The 18,710-nt window shown below is 44.1% G+C and overlaps 1 protein-coding gene across 1 annotated transcript in view; it reads right to left on the reverse strand.

Annotated features, from left to right (window-relative positions):
- bcr (BCR activator of RhoGEF and GTPase) overlaps positions 1–18,710 on the reverse strand; it is a 79,593-nt gene that overhangs the window by 57,633 nt on the left and 3,250 nt on the right. Inside the window, exon 2 of the mRNA XM_088355728.1 lies at positions 17,983–18,651. Coding sequence (XP_088211854.1) covers positions 17,983–18,651 — 669 coding nt within the window. The remainder of the gene's footprint in view (positions 1–17,982; positions 18,652–18,710) is intronic.

Below are 18,710 nucleotides of genomic sequence, written 5' to 3' on the forward strand. Positions count from 1 at the left end.
TACGACATTTCCGCTTCTCTACGGCACCTCACAAGCTTTACACACTTATTTCTGCTTTTCTCCCAAATGGTTCCAAGAGCCAAGAAGAAATCTGACAGTGTTTTCCATTGGGTGCCTTGGTGCTGTGGAATGCTCTTCCTCCTGAGATTCGATCTGCAACCTTAGTGGAAATGTTTCTATCTAAGCTTAAAACACACTTCTATTCTATTCTATAGCATATGAATAACCTACATTTTATGTTGTCAATATCTGTGTATTATTTGCCCTCATGTAGGTTTTAGATCAGGGGATGCTGTCATAATAGTCTCTGTTCCGTGCAGCCCTTTGAGACTATCCCTTCTCAAGGTTCCTTCATTTTCCTCATGTTGAGGTTTTTGAGTTTTTCCTTGCCCTCATGTAGGTTTTAGATCAGGGGATGTTGTCTACATAGTCTGTGGTCTGTGCAACCCGTTGAGACTATCCCTTCTCAAGGTTCCTTCATTTTCCTCATGATGAGGTTTTTGAGTCTTTCCTTGCCCTCATGTAGGTTTTAGATCAGGGGATGCTGTCATAATAGACTGTAGTCTGTACAGGCCTTTGAGACTCCTTGCGATGAAGGGCCAAACAAATAAACATGACTTGACTATTTGCATTTTGTAATCTGCAGAATACGGTTTTCTTTTCGGTGCCATTTCTTTTGGTTTCATTTCGCTGCACTTCGCCGAAGTGCACTTCGAAGTGCACTTTGAAGTGCACCTTTGATTTGCTGGACTAGGCCGAAACGCAGACTTCGCACAGTTCAGTTCCTGTCTTTTAATGTGTACTCTGTCTCCTATCTCATATTCTCTTTCTCTCTTTTACTCTTGCTCTTTCTCCCTCTCTCTCTCATTTTTCTCTTTCTCTCACCGCTACTTGAGACTGGTCAGTAGGAGTGGCGCGTTGTTTACTTAGTATAAACAACTTGACTATTTAAATGAGTTCAAAGTTCACTGTATAGTGAAACAGTTAAGCCAATCATAGTAGAATACATTTTTGAAAATAATTAAATTGGTGCATCGAGTTTTATGATTATCAGTAATAACCATCCATCCATCCATTATCTGGACCGCTTATCCTCAGTAGGGCTGCGTGGGTGCTGGAGACCATCCCAGCTATCTTCGGGCAGTGGGCAGGGGACACCCTCAACTGCTTGCCAGCCAATCGCAGGACACACAGGGACAGACAGCTCAATTGCTCATTCACACCTAGGGAGAATTTGATTTTGGTTAGGCCAATCAACCAAACATGCATGTTTTTAGAATTTTGGGAGGAAACCGGAGTGCCCGGAGGAAACCCACGCAAGCACGGGGAGAACATGCAAACTCCACACAGGAAGATTTGATCTCATGACCTCAGTACTGTGCCGCACACGCGCTAACCACTGCGCCGCCATGCTGCCCCCTATCCGTAAAAATTTGAAGAACCGTCTCTTATATTGGGAAGGAGTTCAGGTATCAGTTCTCTGAAAAGAATCGGAATTTCCATTACTTTTCATCATTTCATAGCGTCCAAAAAGCCAAGTGATGTCTTTCGTGCCGTCCTAAAAAGACGTCTCGAGCGTTTTCAGATGTTGGCGAGTGTTTTCCGAGCCTGTTTTCCCGATAAACTCGCCGTAAAGACGAGCTTTGATGGGGTTTTACGACGCGCGTTTATTGCGGGAATCCCTCCCGGCGTCCACATGGCGTCCACATGGCCAGAACCATTATCTCTCTACTCTTCTCTCCTTCGGCCCACTTTACCAGACTATAAATGGCGGCGCTCGCCGGAGGCCCATTGCTTTTGACGGGAGTTATTTTCTGTTTCTCTTCTCTCGCATCTGCTCGTCAACAAAGAGAGAAAGGGAAACTGGAGACGGAATGAATGGATTTCTCTGCCATTCATTATTGATGCAGAGCCGCTCCAAAAAAAAAAAAAACGGGGTGTCGGGTTCCCGATTTTGCACATCGGACCCCCCGGGTTACGCCCATATGAAGCAATTACAGTAAACCCCCGGGATAAGACGCTAAATCTGACTCTCTGAGTTCGTACGCCTTTTTCTTGGCAGATTTCCATGCCATCACTTGCAGCCAAGTGGCCAGAGAAGGAAACAGCGAAACAAAAAACATTTCCAATTTTCTAAACCTACCAGTTTAGAAAATCTTATTAAATAGTGTTTTAGCTTATTATTTAAATCAATAGTTTTTTGGGGATAAATAAAGTATTTTGACACCACTAGAGGTCGCCTTATTTTATACACAGGGGCTTTAAAGGCAAACAAAAGCGAATCTGTAAATAAATAGAGCTATTTCACTAGTGCACAGGTGTCAAAAAGGTGGCCCGCTGGCCAGATCAGGCCCGCAAAGGGATAGAATCCGACCCGCGAGACAACACTCAGAGAAGCACAAGAGAAAAACAAGCTGCAGGTTGAAATACTTGATGTTGCCAAAGCCAGGTGCCTCGAACAAAGACACTGTACTTGAATTTCTTTCTCTCTCTCTCTCTCTCTCTCTCTCTCTGTCTCTCCCACTCTCTCTCCCACTCTCTGTCTGTCTCTTTCACTCTCCGTGTCTTTTTAACTTCTTTTGCTCTAACTTCCTTTTTTCCTTTTCTCTCTTTTCTCTTTCTCTTTTCTCTCCTTCTGTCTTTCTATTTCTCTTTGGATTTCTTTCTTCCTCTCCCTTTCTTTCCCCCCTCTCTCACGACTTTTTATCTCTCTTGTTTCTCGCGCTCTCTCCCTCTCTCTCTTTGTCTTTCTTTGTCCCGCCCTCTCTCCTTTTCACTCCCTCTTTCTCTTATTTCTTGATCTCTCTTTTTCTTTCTCTTGAATCTACTAGTCCGGCCCCCGACAAGATGTTTGTTCTATCATGTGGACCCCCAGTTAAAATGAGTTTGACACCCCTGCTTTACATGGCAACGCCATTTTGAAGCCGACTTTATTCTTCTACTTTTTTTTGTGTAATGCGCGACGTGTCAAGACAAACTGCCGAGAAACCTCACAGGGCCAGAATTTCAAGCATTTTCAAGCACTTCATACAAAATTCAAGCACTTTTTTGTCCTTGAAAACACAAGATTAAAATTCAAGCATTTGAAGATTTCCAGCACCCGCCCAAACCCTGAACTCAGATAAATTTCTCCCCGCCACGCGACCTATCCTTCTGTGTTTTCTTAAATCTCAAATTTGCCGCTCGGTCGCTAAGAAGGACTAAAAATAATTCCGAAACGCGGCTGGAGGAGAACAATAGTCGGAGAGACGAAGAGCAGACCTTTCAACCGATGAAGGAGCGATTTCTTTCCAGTGAACTTTGCACAATGAACGCCATTCTCATCCTTTTTTTTTTTGCAGAGAATCAAACGCTCCTCTTTCCTGGTGCGCTTGATTTGACGTTAAAGTTGATCTCATCAAGGTCTTTTGTTGCCAAGTTTGCTGCGGGCGGACATACAAAAGGAGACAAAGTCACATCAAAGAGGGATGCTTCTTCCTGAAGGCCATTCGAAATCGGATCTTCCCCGGAGGCCGGCATTATCCACATCTCCGTACAGTCCGGGCTTGTTTTCCTAAATCCGACGTTGTTTGGGTCAAGCGCAAAAACGCAGAGCGGCTAACAATAAACACAGCAAAAAAGCCATGGCCTGCAGTCAATTGGTGTGAATGGCTAGAGAGGGAAACAATAGAAAAAAGTAAAAAGATGCCCGCGATGTTCACTCGCTTGCAATACCAGCTGGGGAAGGCGAGGGATGCTGAGGGACATGGCTAGTAACAAGATACAGCCTAAAACCAAGTCGTATGATATGGGTGGCTAGAAAAGGAAACAGTGGTAAACAGCAGGAGATGCCCGAGTGACTTGACTCAGTGACCAGCGTAGCAGGCAAGCGAGGAACCAGGCTTTATTTGGACTGTGTAACAAAAATTAACAGCCATCTGCAAACAATAGCCTGCAGCCAAGTCGCTAGAGAGGGAAACAATAGAAAAAAGTAGACAGATTCCTGCGATGTTCACTCGCTTGCAATACCAGCTAAGGAAAATGAGGGAAAGTGACGGATGCCGAAGGATACGGCTAGTAACAAGATACAGCCTAAAACCAAGTCGTATGATATGGGTGGCTAGAAAAGGAAACAGTAGTAAACAACAGGAGATGCCCGAGTTACTTGACTCAGCGACCAGCGTAGCAGGCAAGTGAGGAACCAAGCTTCTTTTGGACTGAGTAACATTAACGATAGCATGCAGCCAAGTCACAAGAGAGGGAAACAATAGAAAAAAGTAAAAAGATGCCTGCAATGTTCACTGCTATGGGTGAAACAAATATTAAGCCAAGAGGCTTTTATGACTCGCTAGAGAGGGAAACAATAGAAAAAAAGTAAAAAGATGCCCGCAATGTTCACTCGTTTGCAATACCAGCTGGGGAAGGCGAGGGATGCTGAAGGACACGGCTAGTAACAAGATACAGCCTAAAACCAAGTCGTATGATATGGGTGGCTAGAAAAGGAAACAGTGGTAAACAACAGGAGATGCCCAAGTGACTTGACTCAGTGACCAGCGTAGCAGGCAAGTGAGGAACCAAGCTTTATTTGGACTGTGTAACAAACATTAAACAGCCATCTGCAAACAATAGCCTGCAGCCAAGTCGCTAGAGAGGGAAACAATAGAAAAAAGTAGAAAGATGCCTGGGATGTTCACTCGCTTGCAATACCAGCTGGGGAAAGTGTGGGATGCTGAAGGACACGGCTAGTAACAAGATACAGCCTAAAACCAAGTCGTATGATATGGATGGCTAGAAAAGGAAACAGTGGTAAACAACAAGACATCCCTAAGGTTTCTTGACTCGGCGACAAGCGTAGAAGGCAAGTGAGGAACCAAGCTTCTTTTGGACTGAGTTACAAACAATAACAGCCATCTGCAAACAAAAGCCTGCAGCCAAGTCACTAGAGAGGGAAACAATGGAAAAAAAGTCAAAAGATGCCCGCAATGTTCACTCGTTTGCAATACCAGCTGGGGAAGGCGAGTGATGCTGAAGGACAAAACAAGCTTGAATTATACAGCCAGTGACAAGATTTTTCGGCCCCTGCTCTCCAGAATAATCGACTGGGAATAATGGATCGCGATCAAAATATTACCGGACACAAATAAGCTCTTTCAACCCCTGCTCTCGACAATAATCGACTGGGAATAATGGATCGCGATCAAAACATTACGAGACACAATGATGCTCATTCGGCAGCTGCTTTCGTCAATAATCGACTGGGAATAATGGATCGCAATCACAACATTACGGGACACAAATATGCTCTTTCGGCCTCTCCTCTCGGCAATAATCGACTGGGAATAATGGATCACGATCAAAACACTACGAGACACAGTGATGCTCATTCGGCAACTGTTCTTGGCAATAATCGACTGGGAATAATGGATCGCGATCAAAACATTACGGGACACAAATAAGCTCTTCAGCCCCTGCTCTCGAGAATTATTGACTGGGAATAATGGATCACGATCAAAATTACGGGACACAAACATGCTCTTTCAACCCCTGCTCTCAGCAATAGTCAAATGGAGATATTTGAACGTGGCCAAAACCACGCAGCACACAAATTTGCCCTCTTGGCCCAAGCTCTCAGCAATAGTTAAACAGGGATATTGGATTGCGGCTTCATGGGTACAGCTCATTTATGGCTGAAAGGACCTGCACACATGACACAAAATGGCTCTCTAGGCCCTTCTCTCAGTAATACTCGATTGGCGATAACGGATCGCGATCAAAACGGTGCAGGACACAAATTTGTGGTCACCTAACTTGAACCATACTGTTTTGGCCATTATCCATTATAGTGAGTCTGGGAGTGGGGGATAACAGAGCGCATGTCGAAAAAGGAAGGTTTCAGGTCCCCAATAACGGCGCTAAACGAGAGATAACAGGATGCGACGGGCGGAGCACTAAAAGAGCCGACTTCCTGAATGGAACATTCTCCAAAGGTGCGTTCGAGAGGAGTCCTAATCATTCGAATTGTGATGATGGTTTGCATTTATAGAGCGCTTTTCTAGTCACTTTACAATGTACTTCACACTTACCCATTCACACACACACCAATAGCGGCGTCAGCATATACTCCCAAACTGCTTTGCGAAAAAAAGCTACATGGAGCTAGCTTGAGGATTATCACGCCACTGTCTGCTCTTTGAGCTCAGTGGGGAGGAAGATGGAGGGGGACTTCAATCTGACCCTTTGAGCCGGATAATCCAGATTGGTGAAAAAGAACTGGATTAGAAATAGACCCCTCCAATATCCCCCACAGATTTGCTGTCTCAGCTCTGCTGTCAATGATAGTCGAATAGGGATAATGGATCGCCGCCGCAGAAGTACTGTTCATTTAGGGCGGAAGGACAGAAAAAAAAGAGCTACCACATATGAGACAAAATTGCTGTATTGGCCCTTGCTCTTGGTAATACTTGACTGGGGATAATGGATCACAGACGCACAGGTATTTTTCATTTTAGACTGAGTATGAGTTGCAATGCATGACAGAAATTTGCTCCTGGCCTGCGCTCTTAGAATAGAATAGAATAGAATATACCTTTATTATCCTAGCAAAAGTCAATTGGGAATAATGGATTGAACCAAAACATTGCAGGACACACATTAGAATAGAATATACCTTTATTATCCTAGCAAAAGTCAATTGGGAAGAATGGATTGAACCAAAACATTGCAGGACACACATTTGCTCTCAAGGCAAGCGCACCTAGCAGTAGTTGACTGGGGATAATGGATCACGACCGAAACAGTCCAGGACGCACATCTACTCTCGCAGCAGCCCTAAACAAAATGTACCTTTTCAGAGTAACCTAAATCCACCTCTTTGCTCTTTTCCTCCTACTGTTCATTTGAGGCAGAAAACATATACAAAGACACAAAATTGCTCTTTTGCCCCCTCCCTTTGCAATAATTGACTTGGGATAATGGTTTGCAGCCAAAACAGTCTGGCCCGCCTCACATGAACTGCATCGTTTTGCCCGCTCTCAATGATCTTCAGTCGACCATCACGAGATGCCGGGGGACACCACTTCACAGATTTGCCTTCTCGGCCCTCGCTCGAAGCAATCGTCGAACGGGGATAACGGATCCGGTCGAAACGACGCGGGAGACCAACGTTCTCTCATGTGGCGAAGCCGTCAGGGAAGGCATCCGCGATAAATGTCACGTTGTCGGAAACCGAGCGGGACGGCGGGCAGCGCCGTGGTCTTTCGCTCGACTGCTCAAGGCGAAGAAGAAGGATCGGATGGGAAAAATCTCGCCCGTTGCGTAACTTAGACGGGAACCGGACCAGAACCAGACACGTGTTTCCCTGAGAATTTTGTAAGACCGAAATTAGCATCTTTTAATGCTACCTGTGATATCATATATTTATATACTGTACTATATAGTTATCTCTTCCACCCTGACACAGAGCGCCCTCAAGACCTTAGTCCGGAAGTCAGGAACCTTTTGGACCCTGACAACCATAAAAGCAAAAATCAACCGTACCATAGACTTTAAGAAAGAACTGCCAAAGAAAGCCGCTTTCCAGACAAAAGCTAATTCTTCACCATTATTGGTGTCCTTAATAATTGTTTCAAAACAAGGTGCAAGCAAAGTCCTTTTGTAAAAATGTCACAAAATACTGCAAACGAGGACACCAAGTCATTTACCTTTAGTGAAGACAGCGCTGGGCGAGAATACGTGCCTGCGTCCAAATTGCTCTAAGTGCTTTGCTAGAGTTCCTGGGTAAAAGGTTTTTGGGGGGTTCAACTGTCAAGGATGCCATGGCGCCCAATTGGCCGCGCCCGTGAGTGTCACGGTTGCCGTGGTGCCCAGTTGGCCCCGCCTGTGTTGTGCCAGCTGCGGCTCGTTGAGAGATTGGATTTCTGTCCATATAAAGCTCAGCGCTCTCTTGCTTCGGTTGTCAGCCCGTCAAACGAACTTCTGCCCCACAAGACGTGGGTTCTGACTCGGTCTCTGACCACCGCTTTACATGAGGTACCAGGCGAACTACACAATAGTAAAAAAAAACAATTCTTATGCTTGTGAAAATACGGTATTCATGAAAAGACATGGTTTCCTGACCCCTGCCTCAGGGTGTTCAACAGCCCGCCCTACCAACACCTGTCGTAGAATAATGAAGTCAGATCTTATCGACATGATGAGGACACATTTGTTTAGACAGGAAATTCCAGGCTTGAAGGAATAACACTCGGCTTCGTTTGTAACAGCTTGCGAAGCTGACAGGAATTTGGCTGGGACAGGGCGACTCCAACTATTGTCTTGAAAATCGCGTAATTTGGGAGAATCGAAAGAGGACGAAAACATTCTGAGAAAAACGTTGTCGATTCCGGGAAGTGTGCGCCCAGTAAGATAAAAACAACACGTGATGTGTCTGCTCTGAAGGGTATAAGAAAGCTGATTGTCTCTTAGACGAATGAGAATGCTGTTTGAACGCTGACAAATATCGATAAACGACGTCTACCTCTCAGTCAAACTTCGCTGCTCTTTTGGGCATATTTTTGGGGCGAGGCCCAGATACGGTCTGCTCTGATACACGATCATGAAATTTGCCGGGACGAGACGGCAGACAGGAAGAAGGTGGGGAGGCCGACTCGCCCTGGCCCTGGCCCAATAGAACGATAATTATCGTGATATCGTTTTCGCCATGATAAATAATAAAACCTCGGATAAAAGTGGATCCAACCGAATCTCGAGTTCCAGACTGACACTCGGGAAACGAAAACGTGACAAGAACCGGCCAATCATTTCGCAGGACGAGCGGAATGCCAGCTCACAGAGTGAAAGCCAAACTGGACTACAAGACGGTCAAAGAGACGAAGGATAACAGCCGGCATACCCTCTCAAAACTTGCTGAAACAGTCGTGGATGGGAGAACCCCCTCATCTCCATTTGTTCCGGGGTATTTTGGCTACTTAGAGTCCGATAAAAAAACTTTGGCGACACGGCAAAATGATAGAACAGCATCGGCTGACAAGTACCGAGCCAATGAGCACCAAACAGTTAGCTAGCAAGGCGCTACCTGCCTATACCTGCAACCAGTTCTCCCTCTGAAAAGGTATTCACTTGTTCGATCAGGGTTCCAAGTTAAATTCGAGACTTTTTAAGACTTTTTGACCCCTTAAGGTTCCTGCTTCCAAAATGGCCTAAAAACCTCAATCCAAGACACACTCAAAGTCAATTCAATGCTGTTGTTAAAACCGAACGGTTGTGGTTTGGTCCCGAACTGAAATCCTGACCGCAAGCGCTACAAACATGGAGTCATCCGAGTCGGAAGACACAGAAATAGAACGTTTTTACTCTGGTCTCACAGTCAGAAGACGGTAGCACGAGCATCTTAGCTGGAACACAGCTGGGACGAAAGCATGACGACATAACATCGTAACCGCGTTATTTTCCCGCCATTACCGACGATCAAAAGCCCCGTTTGGTACGCCGTTTTCCGCTTTCCTGAGAGTTGTTTACGTCACGTCTTTTCAGGATCACGACACCATTCAAAAATAGCCACTACCATATAGTCAGGTAGCCATTTCGAATAAAGTACCCCAACAAAAGGCAATTAAGAGTTTTGACGTGTCGTTGCCGAACTAGCATCGATACTTGCTAACTGGGATGCTATTATCCGTGTTTTTGTTTGTTTTTTAACACAAAAAAAGAGCATAAGTAGCTAGCTAGCTAGCTAGCCTACTCACTTTTTCTGTCTCGATTTCATTTTTAAATCCTGCTAGCAGAATTATAGTGGTCTAAATAATTAGAACAGACTTATTCTATTAGCATAATAGGACACAAAACAGTCTGAAGTAGGCTTTGGACTCCAAATTAAAGTCATTGTTTAAGCTGAATGATTCCGTGATAGATAAATAGATAGATATATGTCTAAATAGATGTCTAGATAGATAGATGTTTGGATAGATAGATGTCTAAATAGAAAGATAGATGTCTAGATGTCTAGATAGATAGATAGATAGATAGAAATATAGATGTCTAGATAGATTGATAGATAGAAATATAGATGTCTAGATAGATGTCTAGATAGATAGATGTCTAGATATATGTCTAGAAAGATAGATGGATGTCTAGATAGATGTCTAGATATATAGATAGATGTCTACATAGATAGATGTCTAGATATATGTCTAGATAGATAGATGGATGTCTAAATAGAAAGATAGATGTCTAGATAGATAGATAGATAGAAATATAGATGCTTAGATAGATGGATAGATAGAGATAGATAAAAAGATTGATAGATAGAAATATAGAGTGTCTAGATATATGTCTAGATAGATAGATGTCTAGATATATGTCTAGATGGATAGATTGATGTCTAGATAGATGTCTAGATAGATAGATAGATGTCTAGATAGATAGATAGATGTCTAGATAGATAGATGTCTAGATATATAGATATATGTCTAGATAGATAGATGTCTGGATAGATAGATGTCTAAAAAGATTGTCTAGAAAGATAGATGTCTAGATAGATATAGATAGATAGATACTTTATTCACCATCGTAGGGAAATTCACTCTTCCAGCAGTATCCTTATGTTGTTTATTAACAGATGAACAGGATGGCCTCAGGGTGCTGTGTTGTAGTTTAGCAACAGCGGAGTGGATGACGTCAAACGCCAGGCCAAAAGTTCCACGTCCCTGCGGCAGATGGAATTCTTTGTGCCCAGGGTTACACCGCCTCCTGTTCATGCAGATAGCCAGTCCGCCTCCTCTCCGCTTCCCGCAGGCTTTTGTGTCTCTGTCTGTTCCGACTTTAATTCGAATCCAAAATTTTAGCGCACGGAATGGCTAACTGCTAAACACAAAAGCGGCAGTGGCGTTTCAACGCGTGCCGGAAAAGAAGATGAGATGAGATTTGCGGAAAGGTTGAATGAAAGTGATTAAGCGTTAGGAGGATTAGCGGTGTTAGCGAGCCGCTGTCCGAATCTATTACTTTGAAAAGTGCTGTGACACCGTAGACCTTTTAGCCATATTGCTTCCGGGGAACATTTTCGGAATTTTTGGAGGGAATCGTCGCTCAGATTTTAGAAGCATTAGCGGCTAGGCTTAGCGATCCGAGTGCTAGCAGTTGCGGCTAACGTCATTGTTGTCAAATTTGTGTAACCTAAAAATGAAACCCTAATTTGATGAAGCTAGTTCAAGTATATCTATGTATATATCATCATCATCACAATGTTTTTCCCGCCAAAAATTAGCCACTTTCCAAAATTAGCATATAACAATTTCATTTTTGATTGGATTTCTTGATTTGCTATTTGATTAATCTACCTAGAAAAGCTATTTACAAATACTGTTAAATCGGGAAAAAAAATTGTTTACCAGTATCATTACATTTTATTTCGTTTGTTGAGTAATAACACAATACATAATACTGTAATACTGTTGATTGAGAAAAAAGGGGGACTATTATATAAAAAGCTAAATATTTTATCATTATCATATTACTTTAAATTATTTGTAAAGGAACAAAATAATACTTTAAAATGACCTGAACTGAGAAATATGTACACGATTTTAGCGAAAATGATGAAACTAGATTCCTTTATGTATTTGACTTCTTTTTAAATAAAAAGAGTCATTGAATATCTGTTTTTAAGATATTCATTTTAGTAGAAACGTCTATAAAAACTAAAAAAACATAGTATTCATAAATATTTACAATTTACTATGTTTTAACTTGTTTTTCATGAATATTGAAATAATCTAGACAATTCCCGAGGCAATTGTGAGAGTTGTGATGGATCTGGGAGATGATACCGGTGTATGTATAACCCCGGTTGTTAGCCTGTAACTGTTAGCATAAACTTTTTAACTCGGAGAGATGTAGTTGTAATTTTTGACTTGGTTCTGTGGGGGACGTTAACATGACTCGTTAGCATGACTCGTTAGCATAAATCCGTTAGCATGTTGATGTTAGCATAACTTGTTGGCATAATTTGTTAAAATGAAGTGGTTAAAACTTAGCTGTTAGCCTCATAAATTTGCATGTTGCCGTAAGCATGCAGCTGTTGGCATGATTTGTTAGCATGCAGCTATTAGCATGTTGCCTTAAGCATAACTTGTTAGCAGTAGCAGTTAGCATTCAGCCGTTAGCATGTAGCCGTTGGCATAATTGGTTAGCATGTAGGTGTTAGCATTTGGACGTTACCGACCCTTGTTAGCATCTAGCCGTTATAACCCATCGCTTACAGCACGAGTGGCAGTGGGTTGTTCTGTTGAAGCCATCACAACTAATTATCTGATTTATAATGAACCTAAAAATGTAAAATGGCGTCCTATATAACGTGGACTGAACCATTTAGCGGTCAAAATTGTCTCAGCTTCGTATGTTCGACAATTGGTTCATGAAACGTCAACGCATTCGTCGTTTGCGCATGATCCATTTCGTCACCGAGCCGTACGTACTCATGAAAAGGGCCACATATGGCTCGCGAGCCGTAGGTTCCCGACCGCCTGCGCTCACATGTAAACTTAAATCCGCCCTCTTTTTGTTTGGGAATTAACGAAGTAATTCCCATGGACATTAGCCTTTCCCCTCTGGCATGTAAGACACCGCGCTAATGCGCCACGTCCTATATATTTCATGCGGGATTAGCGCCCGCCGGCTAGCGCGGGGGTGGGCACCCTTTTGGAGTCGCCGCCCGGATTAAGTTCAAAATTTTGGCAGAGGAGACGACGAAAGGAAGAAAACAAAAAAAAGATCGTATCTAAGTTGTGGATCCAATACCAAAAAACATCTTTTTGGTAGCCTTTTGCTGTTCAGTCCACCAAAAAGTGAACTGTACTGGTGCGGCAATGATCCATCATCCCTGAAGGCATATTGCAATGAGCAGTGGTCAGCAGAACAGTAGTCTGAACAGCTCTTTTTTGCCATTTTGACAACCACATATTGAATTGTAACTGTGCGGCAGCAATCCATTATCCCTGAAGGCATATTTCTGCGAGGAGGGACCAGCAGAGCGCAATTTTGTTGGGCCTGGAAGGTTTTTGTTGCCGTTCTTTCCACCCAAAACTGAACTGCACTAGTGCAGCAGTGATCCATTATACCCAAAAGCATATTGCCTAGACCGGTAACTGGCAGAGCTCAATTTGGTCAGTCTACCATAAATTTAAAAGACTTGAGAGGCTGTGATCCATTATCTCCCATGACATATTGCTGGGGGTGGGGAGTAGCAGAGCAATTTTGTCAGGCCTCATGGCTCCTTTAAGCTGTTTTGTCGACTAAAAATTGAACTGTACTCGTGCGACAGCAATCCATCATCCTCACTGGCATATTGCTATGAGCGGTGGCCGGCAGAACAGTAGTCCTAGCTGCTCTTTTTTGCCGTTCCGACAACCACATATTGAATTGTAACTGTGCGGCAGCAATCCATTATCCCTGAAGGCATATTTTTGCGAGGAGGGACCAGCAGAGTGCAGTTTTCTTGGGCCTAGAAGCTTTTTGTTGCCGTTCTTTCCACCCAAAACTGAAATGCACTTGTGCAGCAGTGATCCATACCCAAAAACATATTGCCTAGACGGGTAACTGGTAGAGCTCAATTTGTTCTGTCCACCATAAATTAAAAATACACGAGAGGATGTGATCCATTATCTCCCATGACATATTGCTGGGAGTGGGGACTAGCAGAGCAATTTTGTCAGGCCTCGTGGCTCCTTTTAGCTGTTTTGTCGACTAAAAATTGAACTGTACTCATGCGGCAGCGATCCATCATCCCCGGTGGCATATTGCTATGAGCGGTGGCCGGCAGAACAGTAGTCCTAGCTGCTCTTTTTTGCGGTTCTGACAACCACATATTGAATTGTAACGGTGCGGCAGCAATCCATTATCCCTGAAGGCATATTTTTGCGAGGAGGGACCAGCAGAGTGCAGTTTTCTTGGGCCTAGAAGCTTTTTGTTGCCGTTCTTTCCACCCAAAACCGAACTGCACTTGTGCAGCAGTGATCCATTATACCCAAAAGCATATTGGCTAGACTGGTAACTGGCGGAGCTCAACTTGTTCAATCCACTAAAAATTGAAAAGACTTGAGAGGTTGGATCCATTATCTCCCATGACATATTACTCGGAGTGGGGACTAGCAGAGCAATTTTGTCGGGCGTAGATGGTTTTAGCTGCCATTCTTTCCACCCAAAACTGAACTGCATTTGTGCAGCAGTGATCCATTATACCCAAAACATATTGGTTAGACAGGTAACTGGCAGAGCTCAATTTGTTTGGTCCACCAAAAATCAAAAAGACTTGAGAAGCCGTGATCCATTATCTCCCATGACATATTGCTGGGAGAGACCAGCAGAGCAATTTTGTCAGGCCTAGTGGCTCCTTTTAGCTGTTTTGTCCACTAAAAATTGAACCACACTTGTGGGAAAGTGATCTATTATCTCCTATGGCCAACCTGTTCTGAAACCAGCTGGGACATTGTGATTTTCTAGTAAAATGGCTTTTTTTTGTGGTTGACTGAGTTCAACCAAATTTCCACTCGCAGACCAGCGGATTAATCCATTAGTTGCTAGACGTCACGCCGCACCGATTTTGAACCCAAAAGCGTGAGAAGGGCTTCCATTATCCCGACTGAATTTGCAGACTGTGATCTCATGTGAGCGCAGACTGAGCGCATTGTTCTCTCTCCGGACTCGCGGCATTCCATGAATAAGCAGCGTGAGATCTTCTCCCACGCCAGGGACCAAAATAGGGGGTGTTGTTGTGGTTCGCAATTATTTTTTGTCGTGCCCCCCTCCCCCAGGAAGTTACCCCGGATGTAAAAAATGCTGACTCGGTATTTTTCACAGAAAGTCATTCCGGTCTCCCAGGCCAAAACAACATGGAATATCAATACCATTTTCACAAGCAGTCGGGTCGGTTACCTGAAGCTGAATTGTCACGATTAGTTTCTTTGACTCAGCATTTTTCCTAGAAAGACATTCTACTCTCCCAAGCCAGAACAACATTGGCTATCAAAACCATATTTCAAATGTAGTCAGGTAGGGTTTTCTAAATGTGAAAACTGATGAAAAAAGCTTACTAAGAATTTTTGTTTTGCTGATTCAGCAGCTCTCCCAGAAAGACATACTACTCTCCCAGGCTAAAACATGTACGCCAGGAGCCCAATCTTTTACAAACAATCAGGTATGACTCTTGAGGTGAAATTACCCCCAAAAATGACTCAGCACATGTGTTTTTTTCTGACTCAGCAGTTTTTCCAGAAAAACATTCCCCTCTTCCAGGAGGAACTACATTCAATTTAAACACAATGATTTGCAGGCAGTTGGAAAGGTAGACCTATATGTGAAAAAATGTCAAAACAAATGCTGCCACAGCACTTTCGGTTTCTTTGACTCTGCATTTTTCCCAGAAAGACATTTTACTCTCCCAAGCCAGAACAACATTGGATATCAAAACCATATTTCACAGGTAGTCAGGTAGGTTATCCTCAATGTGAAAACTGATGAAAAAACCTGACTAGGAATTTTTGTTTTGCCGATTCAGCAGCTCTCCCAGAAAGACATTCTACTCTCCCAGGCTAGAACAACTATTGCCAGTAGCCCAATCTTTTACAATCAGGTATGACTTTAGAGGTGAAAATGACTCAGCACGTGTGTTTTTTCTGACTCAGCAGTTTTTCCAGAACAACATTCCCCTCTTCCATTAGGAACTACTTTCTATTCAAACACAATGTTTTGCAGACAGTTGGAAAGGTGGACCTATATGTGAAAAAATGTCAAAAGAAATGCTGCCTCAGCAATTTTGGTTTTGTTGACTCTGAATTTTTCGCAGAAAGACATTTTACTCTCCCAAGCCAGAAGTGGATATCAAAACCATATTTCACAGGTAGTCAGGTAGGTTATCCTAAATATGAAAACTGATGAAAAATGTGAAAACTGATGCAAAAAGGCTGACTAGGGAATTTTTGTTTAGCGGATTCAGCAACTCTCCTAGAAAGACATTCTACTCTACTAGGCTAGAACAACTATGACCAGGACCCTAATCTTATACAAACAATCAGGTATGACTTTAGAGGTGAAAATGACTCAGCACGTGTGTTTTCTCTGACTCAGCAGTTTTTCCAGAACAACATTCCCCTCTTCCAGGAGGAACTACATTCAATTTAAGCACAATGTTTTGCAGACAGTTGGAAAGATGGACCTATACGGGAAAAAAGGTCAAAAGAAATGCTGCCTCAGCACTTCTGGTTTCTTTGACTCTGCATTTTTCCCAGATAGACATTTTACTCTCCGAAGCCAGAACAAAATTGGATATTACAACCATATTTCACAGATAGTCAGGTAGGTTATCCAGAAAGACATTCTACTCTCCCTGGCTAGACCAACTATGGCCAAGATCCCAATCTTTTACAAAAAAATCAGGTATAATTCTAGACGTGAAAATGACTCAGCTCGTGTGTTTTTTCTGACTCAGCAGTTTTTCCAGAACAACATTGCCCTCTCCCAGGAGGAACTACGTTCAATTGAAACACAATGTTTTGCCGACAGTAGGAAAGGTGGACCTACACTTGAAAAAAGGTCAAAAGAAATGCTGCCTCAGCACTTCTGGTTTTGTTGACTCTGCAGTTTTTTTCCTCAAGTGCCAATGAACCTCCAAAAAGGGAAATGCCACCCAACATTTTAGAATTTGTGGAAAACCAGAAAAGTGTTGACAGGTTGGGCTAAATCTCTTTATGATGACGTCTGTCAATAAGCCAGTAAAGTCATTGGAACAGTTTTTTCAAAAAAGGTAAATCGATATTTTTATCATTTCCTTTTTCATATTGTATTTGTTTTATGTTTTGATGCTCTTTTATGGTGAATTAAAAAAAGATATCATGTTTTTGCAGGGTGAAAGGATTTTATACATTTTATAAAGGATATTATAAAATCAACTACAAAGTAAGTACATGTACTCAGTTTAATGCAGTAGAGAGATTCACTGACTGTTTTTCTTGAAGGTACATTAGAAGGTTAGGCTGTCTGGAATGCATCAGACGTCTTTTGATAACAGAATTCCTGCGAGTGCTGACGGGAGAAGGCCAGACGCACAAGGACGTCAGGCATTGTTTTGAGAAGCCCTCTGCTGATATGAGTTTTTTAGACATCGCGACGCCCTTCAGTGAGGAGGTGGTAAAGCTGGCACCTGGCGCGCCCATGGGAGGAGTCGGCACGCCCATGAGAGGAGCCGGCAGAAGAACTTCAGAAGTAGATCGAGGGACAATCGAAAGAGAGGCTCGACGAAGAGCGACCACTAATCCGATGGAATTCACTTAGTTAAATACTTGAAGAAAATAAATCTGCCCCCGTGTGAAAATGTCGGCTATTCTTGTCCATCTTTTCCCAGAAAGAAACGAGCGCGCATTGTTAGGTGGTGTTTGGTTAATGGAGTCAGATAACTCATTCGAACAATTTGGTAAACCATACATTTTTAATAGCTTAATTCCTAAAAAGGGCCTGGAACGGATTAGCGCATTTCCATTGAAACGGCGTCTCTACTTACAAACGTTTCAGGTTAAGAAGCTCGTCTCAGGACAAATTCGATTGTGTTGTGGTTTAAAGACTGCTTACATTACGGGAAATCCTTGGCAAACAAATATTATTAATGATCGCCTTGGACGAAGGACTGGCGTTTGACCTGCCAAGAGATTCTGGCAGGGAGCAAGGTGACCCAACTTTTCTGAGAAAAGTGAGGGAAAAACAATTCCCAAGAAGGTACGAAACGGGCTATACTGTTTACTCATGCTGTGTTAAAACTATAAAGAGCCACTCATATCTAGATTTCTGCAAGATTGTTGCTTCAATAAATGAAATCTTCCTCTGACGTCATCGATTCTCGCATTCTCTTTTAAATACATACGCGACGATCCCAGCGGTAACTCCGCATCAATTGGAAAGTTGAAGTACCCCGCCCGACTTCTGACCCCGCTAACGGAGAAGCACCGGGTTAGCGCGACTCACCGAGATGGTCTCCGTGGAAGCTGTTGTCGTGCGGCGCCCGGACCGAGTGGGCCGGCGGCGGCCATATCTGCCCGGTTTTGCGGACGCTGACGATGGTGGCCTCCGACATGACCGGATGCCCGCCTTGCTGGCGCTGGTGGCGCTTTTGCGACTGCGGCGTGGGCGGACTGCTGCTGTCCAAGGAGTGCTGGGAATTCTGAGAGTTCTGCGAGGGGGAACGGCTCTTCTCCCGGAAGGGTCTCCGGAAGGCGGCGGTGGGACTGGGCGAGACGCGGCTGGACCGGCCCGACGAGAAGTCCTCCTCGCTGGACGTCAGGTTCTCGTTGGAGCTGCAGTCGGGCGTGTAGCCGCCGCCTCCCCCGGCGTCCTCGAAGCTGCCCGGCGAATAGGAGCGGCGGGGCCAGGTGAGGAGATGCTCCTCCGCCGGGTGGCGCTCTCGCGTCGGGACCCCGCCCCCCACGCCGCCTTCGCCCATCATCACGCCGCCCACGTAGACCGAAGAGTAGGCCTGGAAGTCGGAGGGTTGCCAAGGCGGGGGCGGGGGTTTGCCGCCGTTGGCCCGCCTGGGGTGGGGTTCGCCGTCCTCGTATTCCGCGTCCGTGCTCTCGGTGGAACGGCCCCGGTACACGGGCCGGGCCCGGAGCTCCCCCGCCACCGTCGCCAGGTTACCTGCGGGCGCCCGACAGGGGTCAGTTCCTGGCCGAATTCGAGCGCTTTCGAAAAGGACA

This window comes from Urocampus carinirostris, chromosome 16 (genome assembly GCF_059441175.1).
Source record: "Urocampus carinirostris isolate Australia breed hairy pipefish chromosome 16, RoL_Ucar_1.0, whole genome shotgun sequence".
In the NCBI taxonomy this organism is placed as follows: domain Eukaryota; kingdom Metazoa; phylum Chordata; class Actinopteri; order Syngnathiformes; family Syngnathidae; genus Urocampus; species Urocampus carinirostris.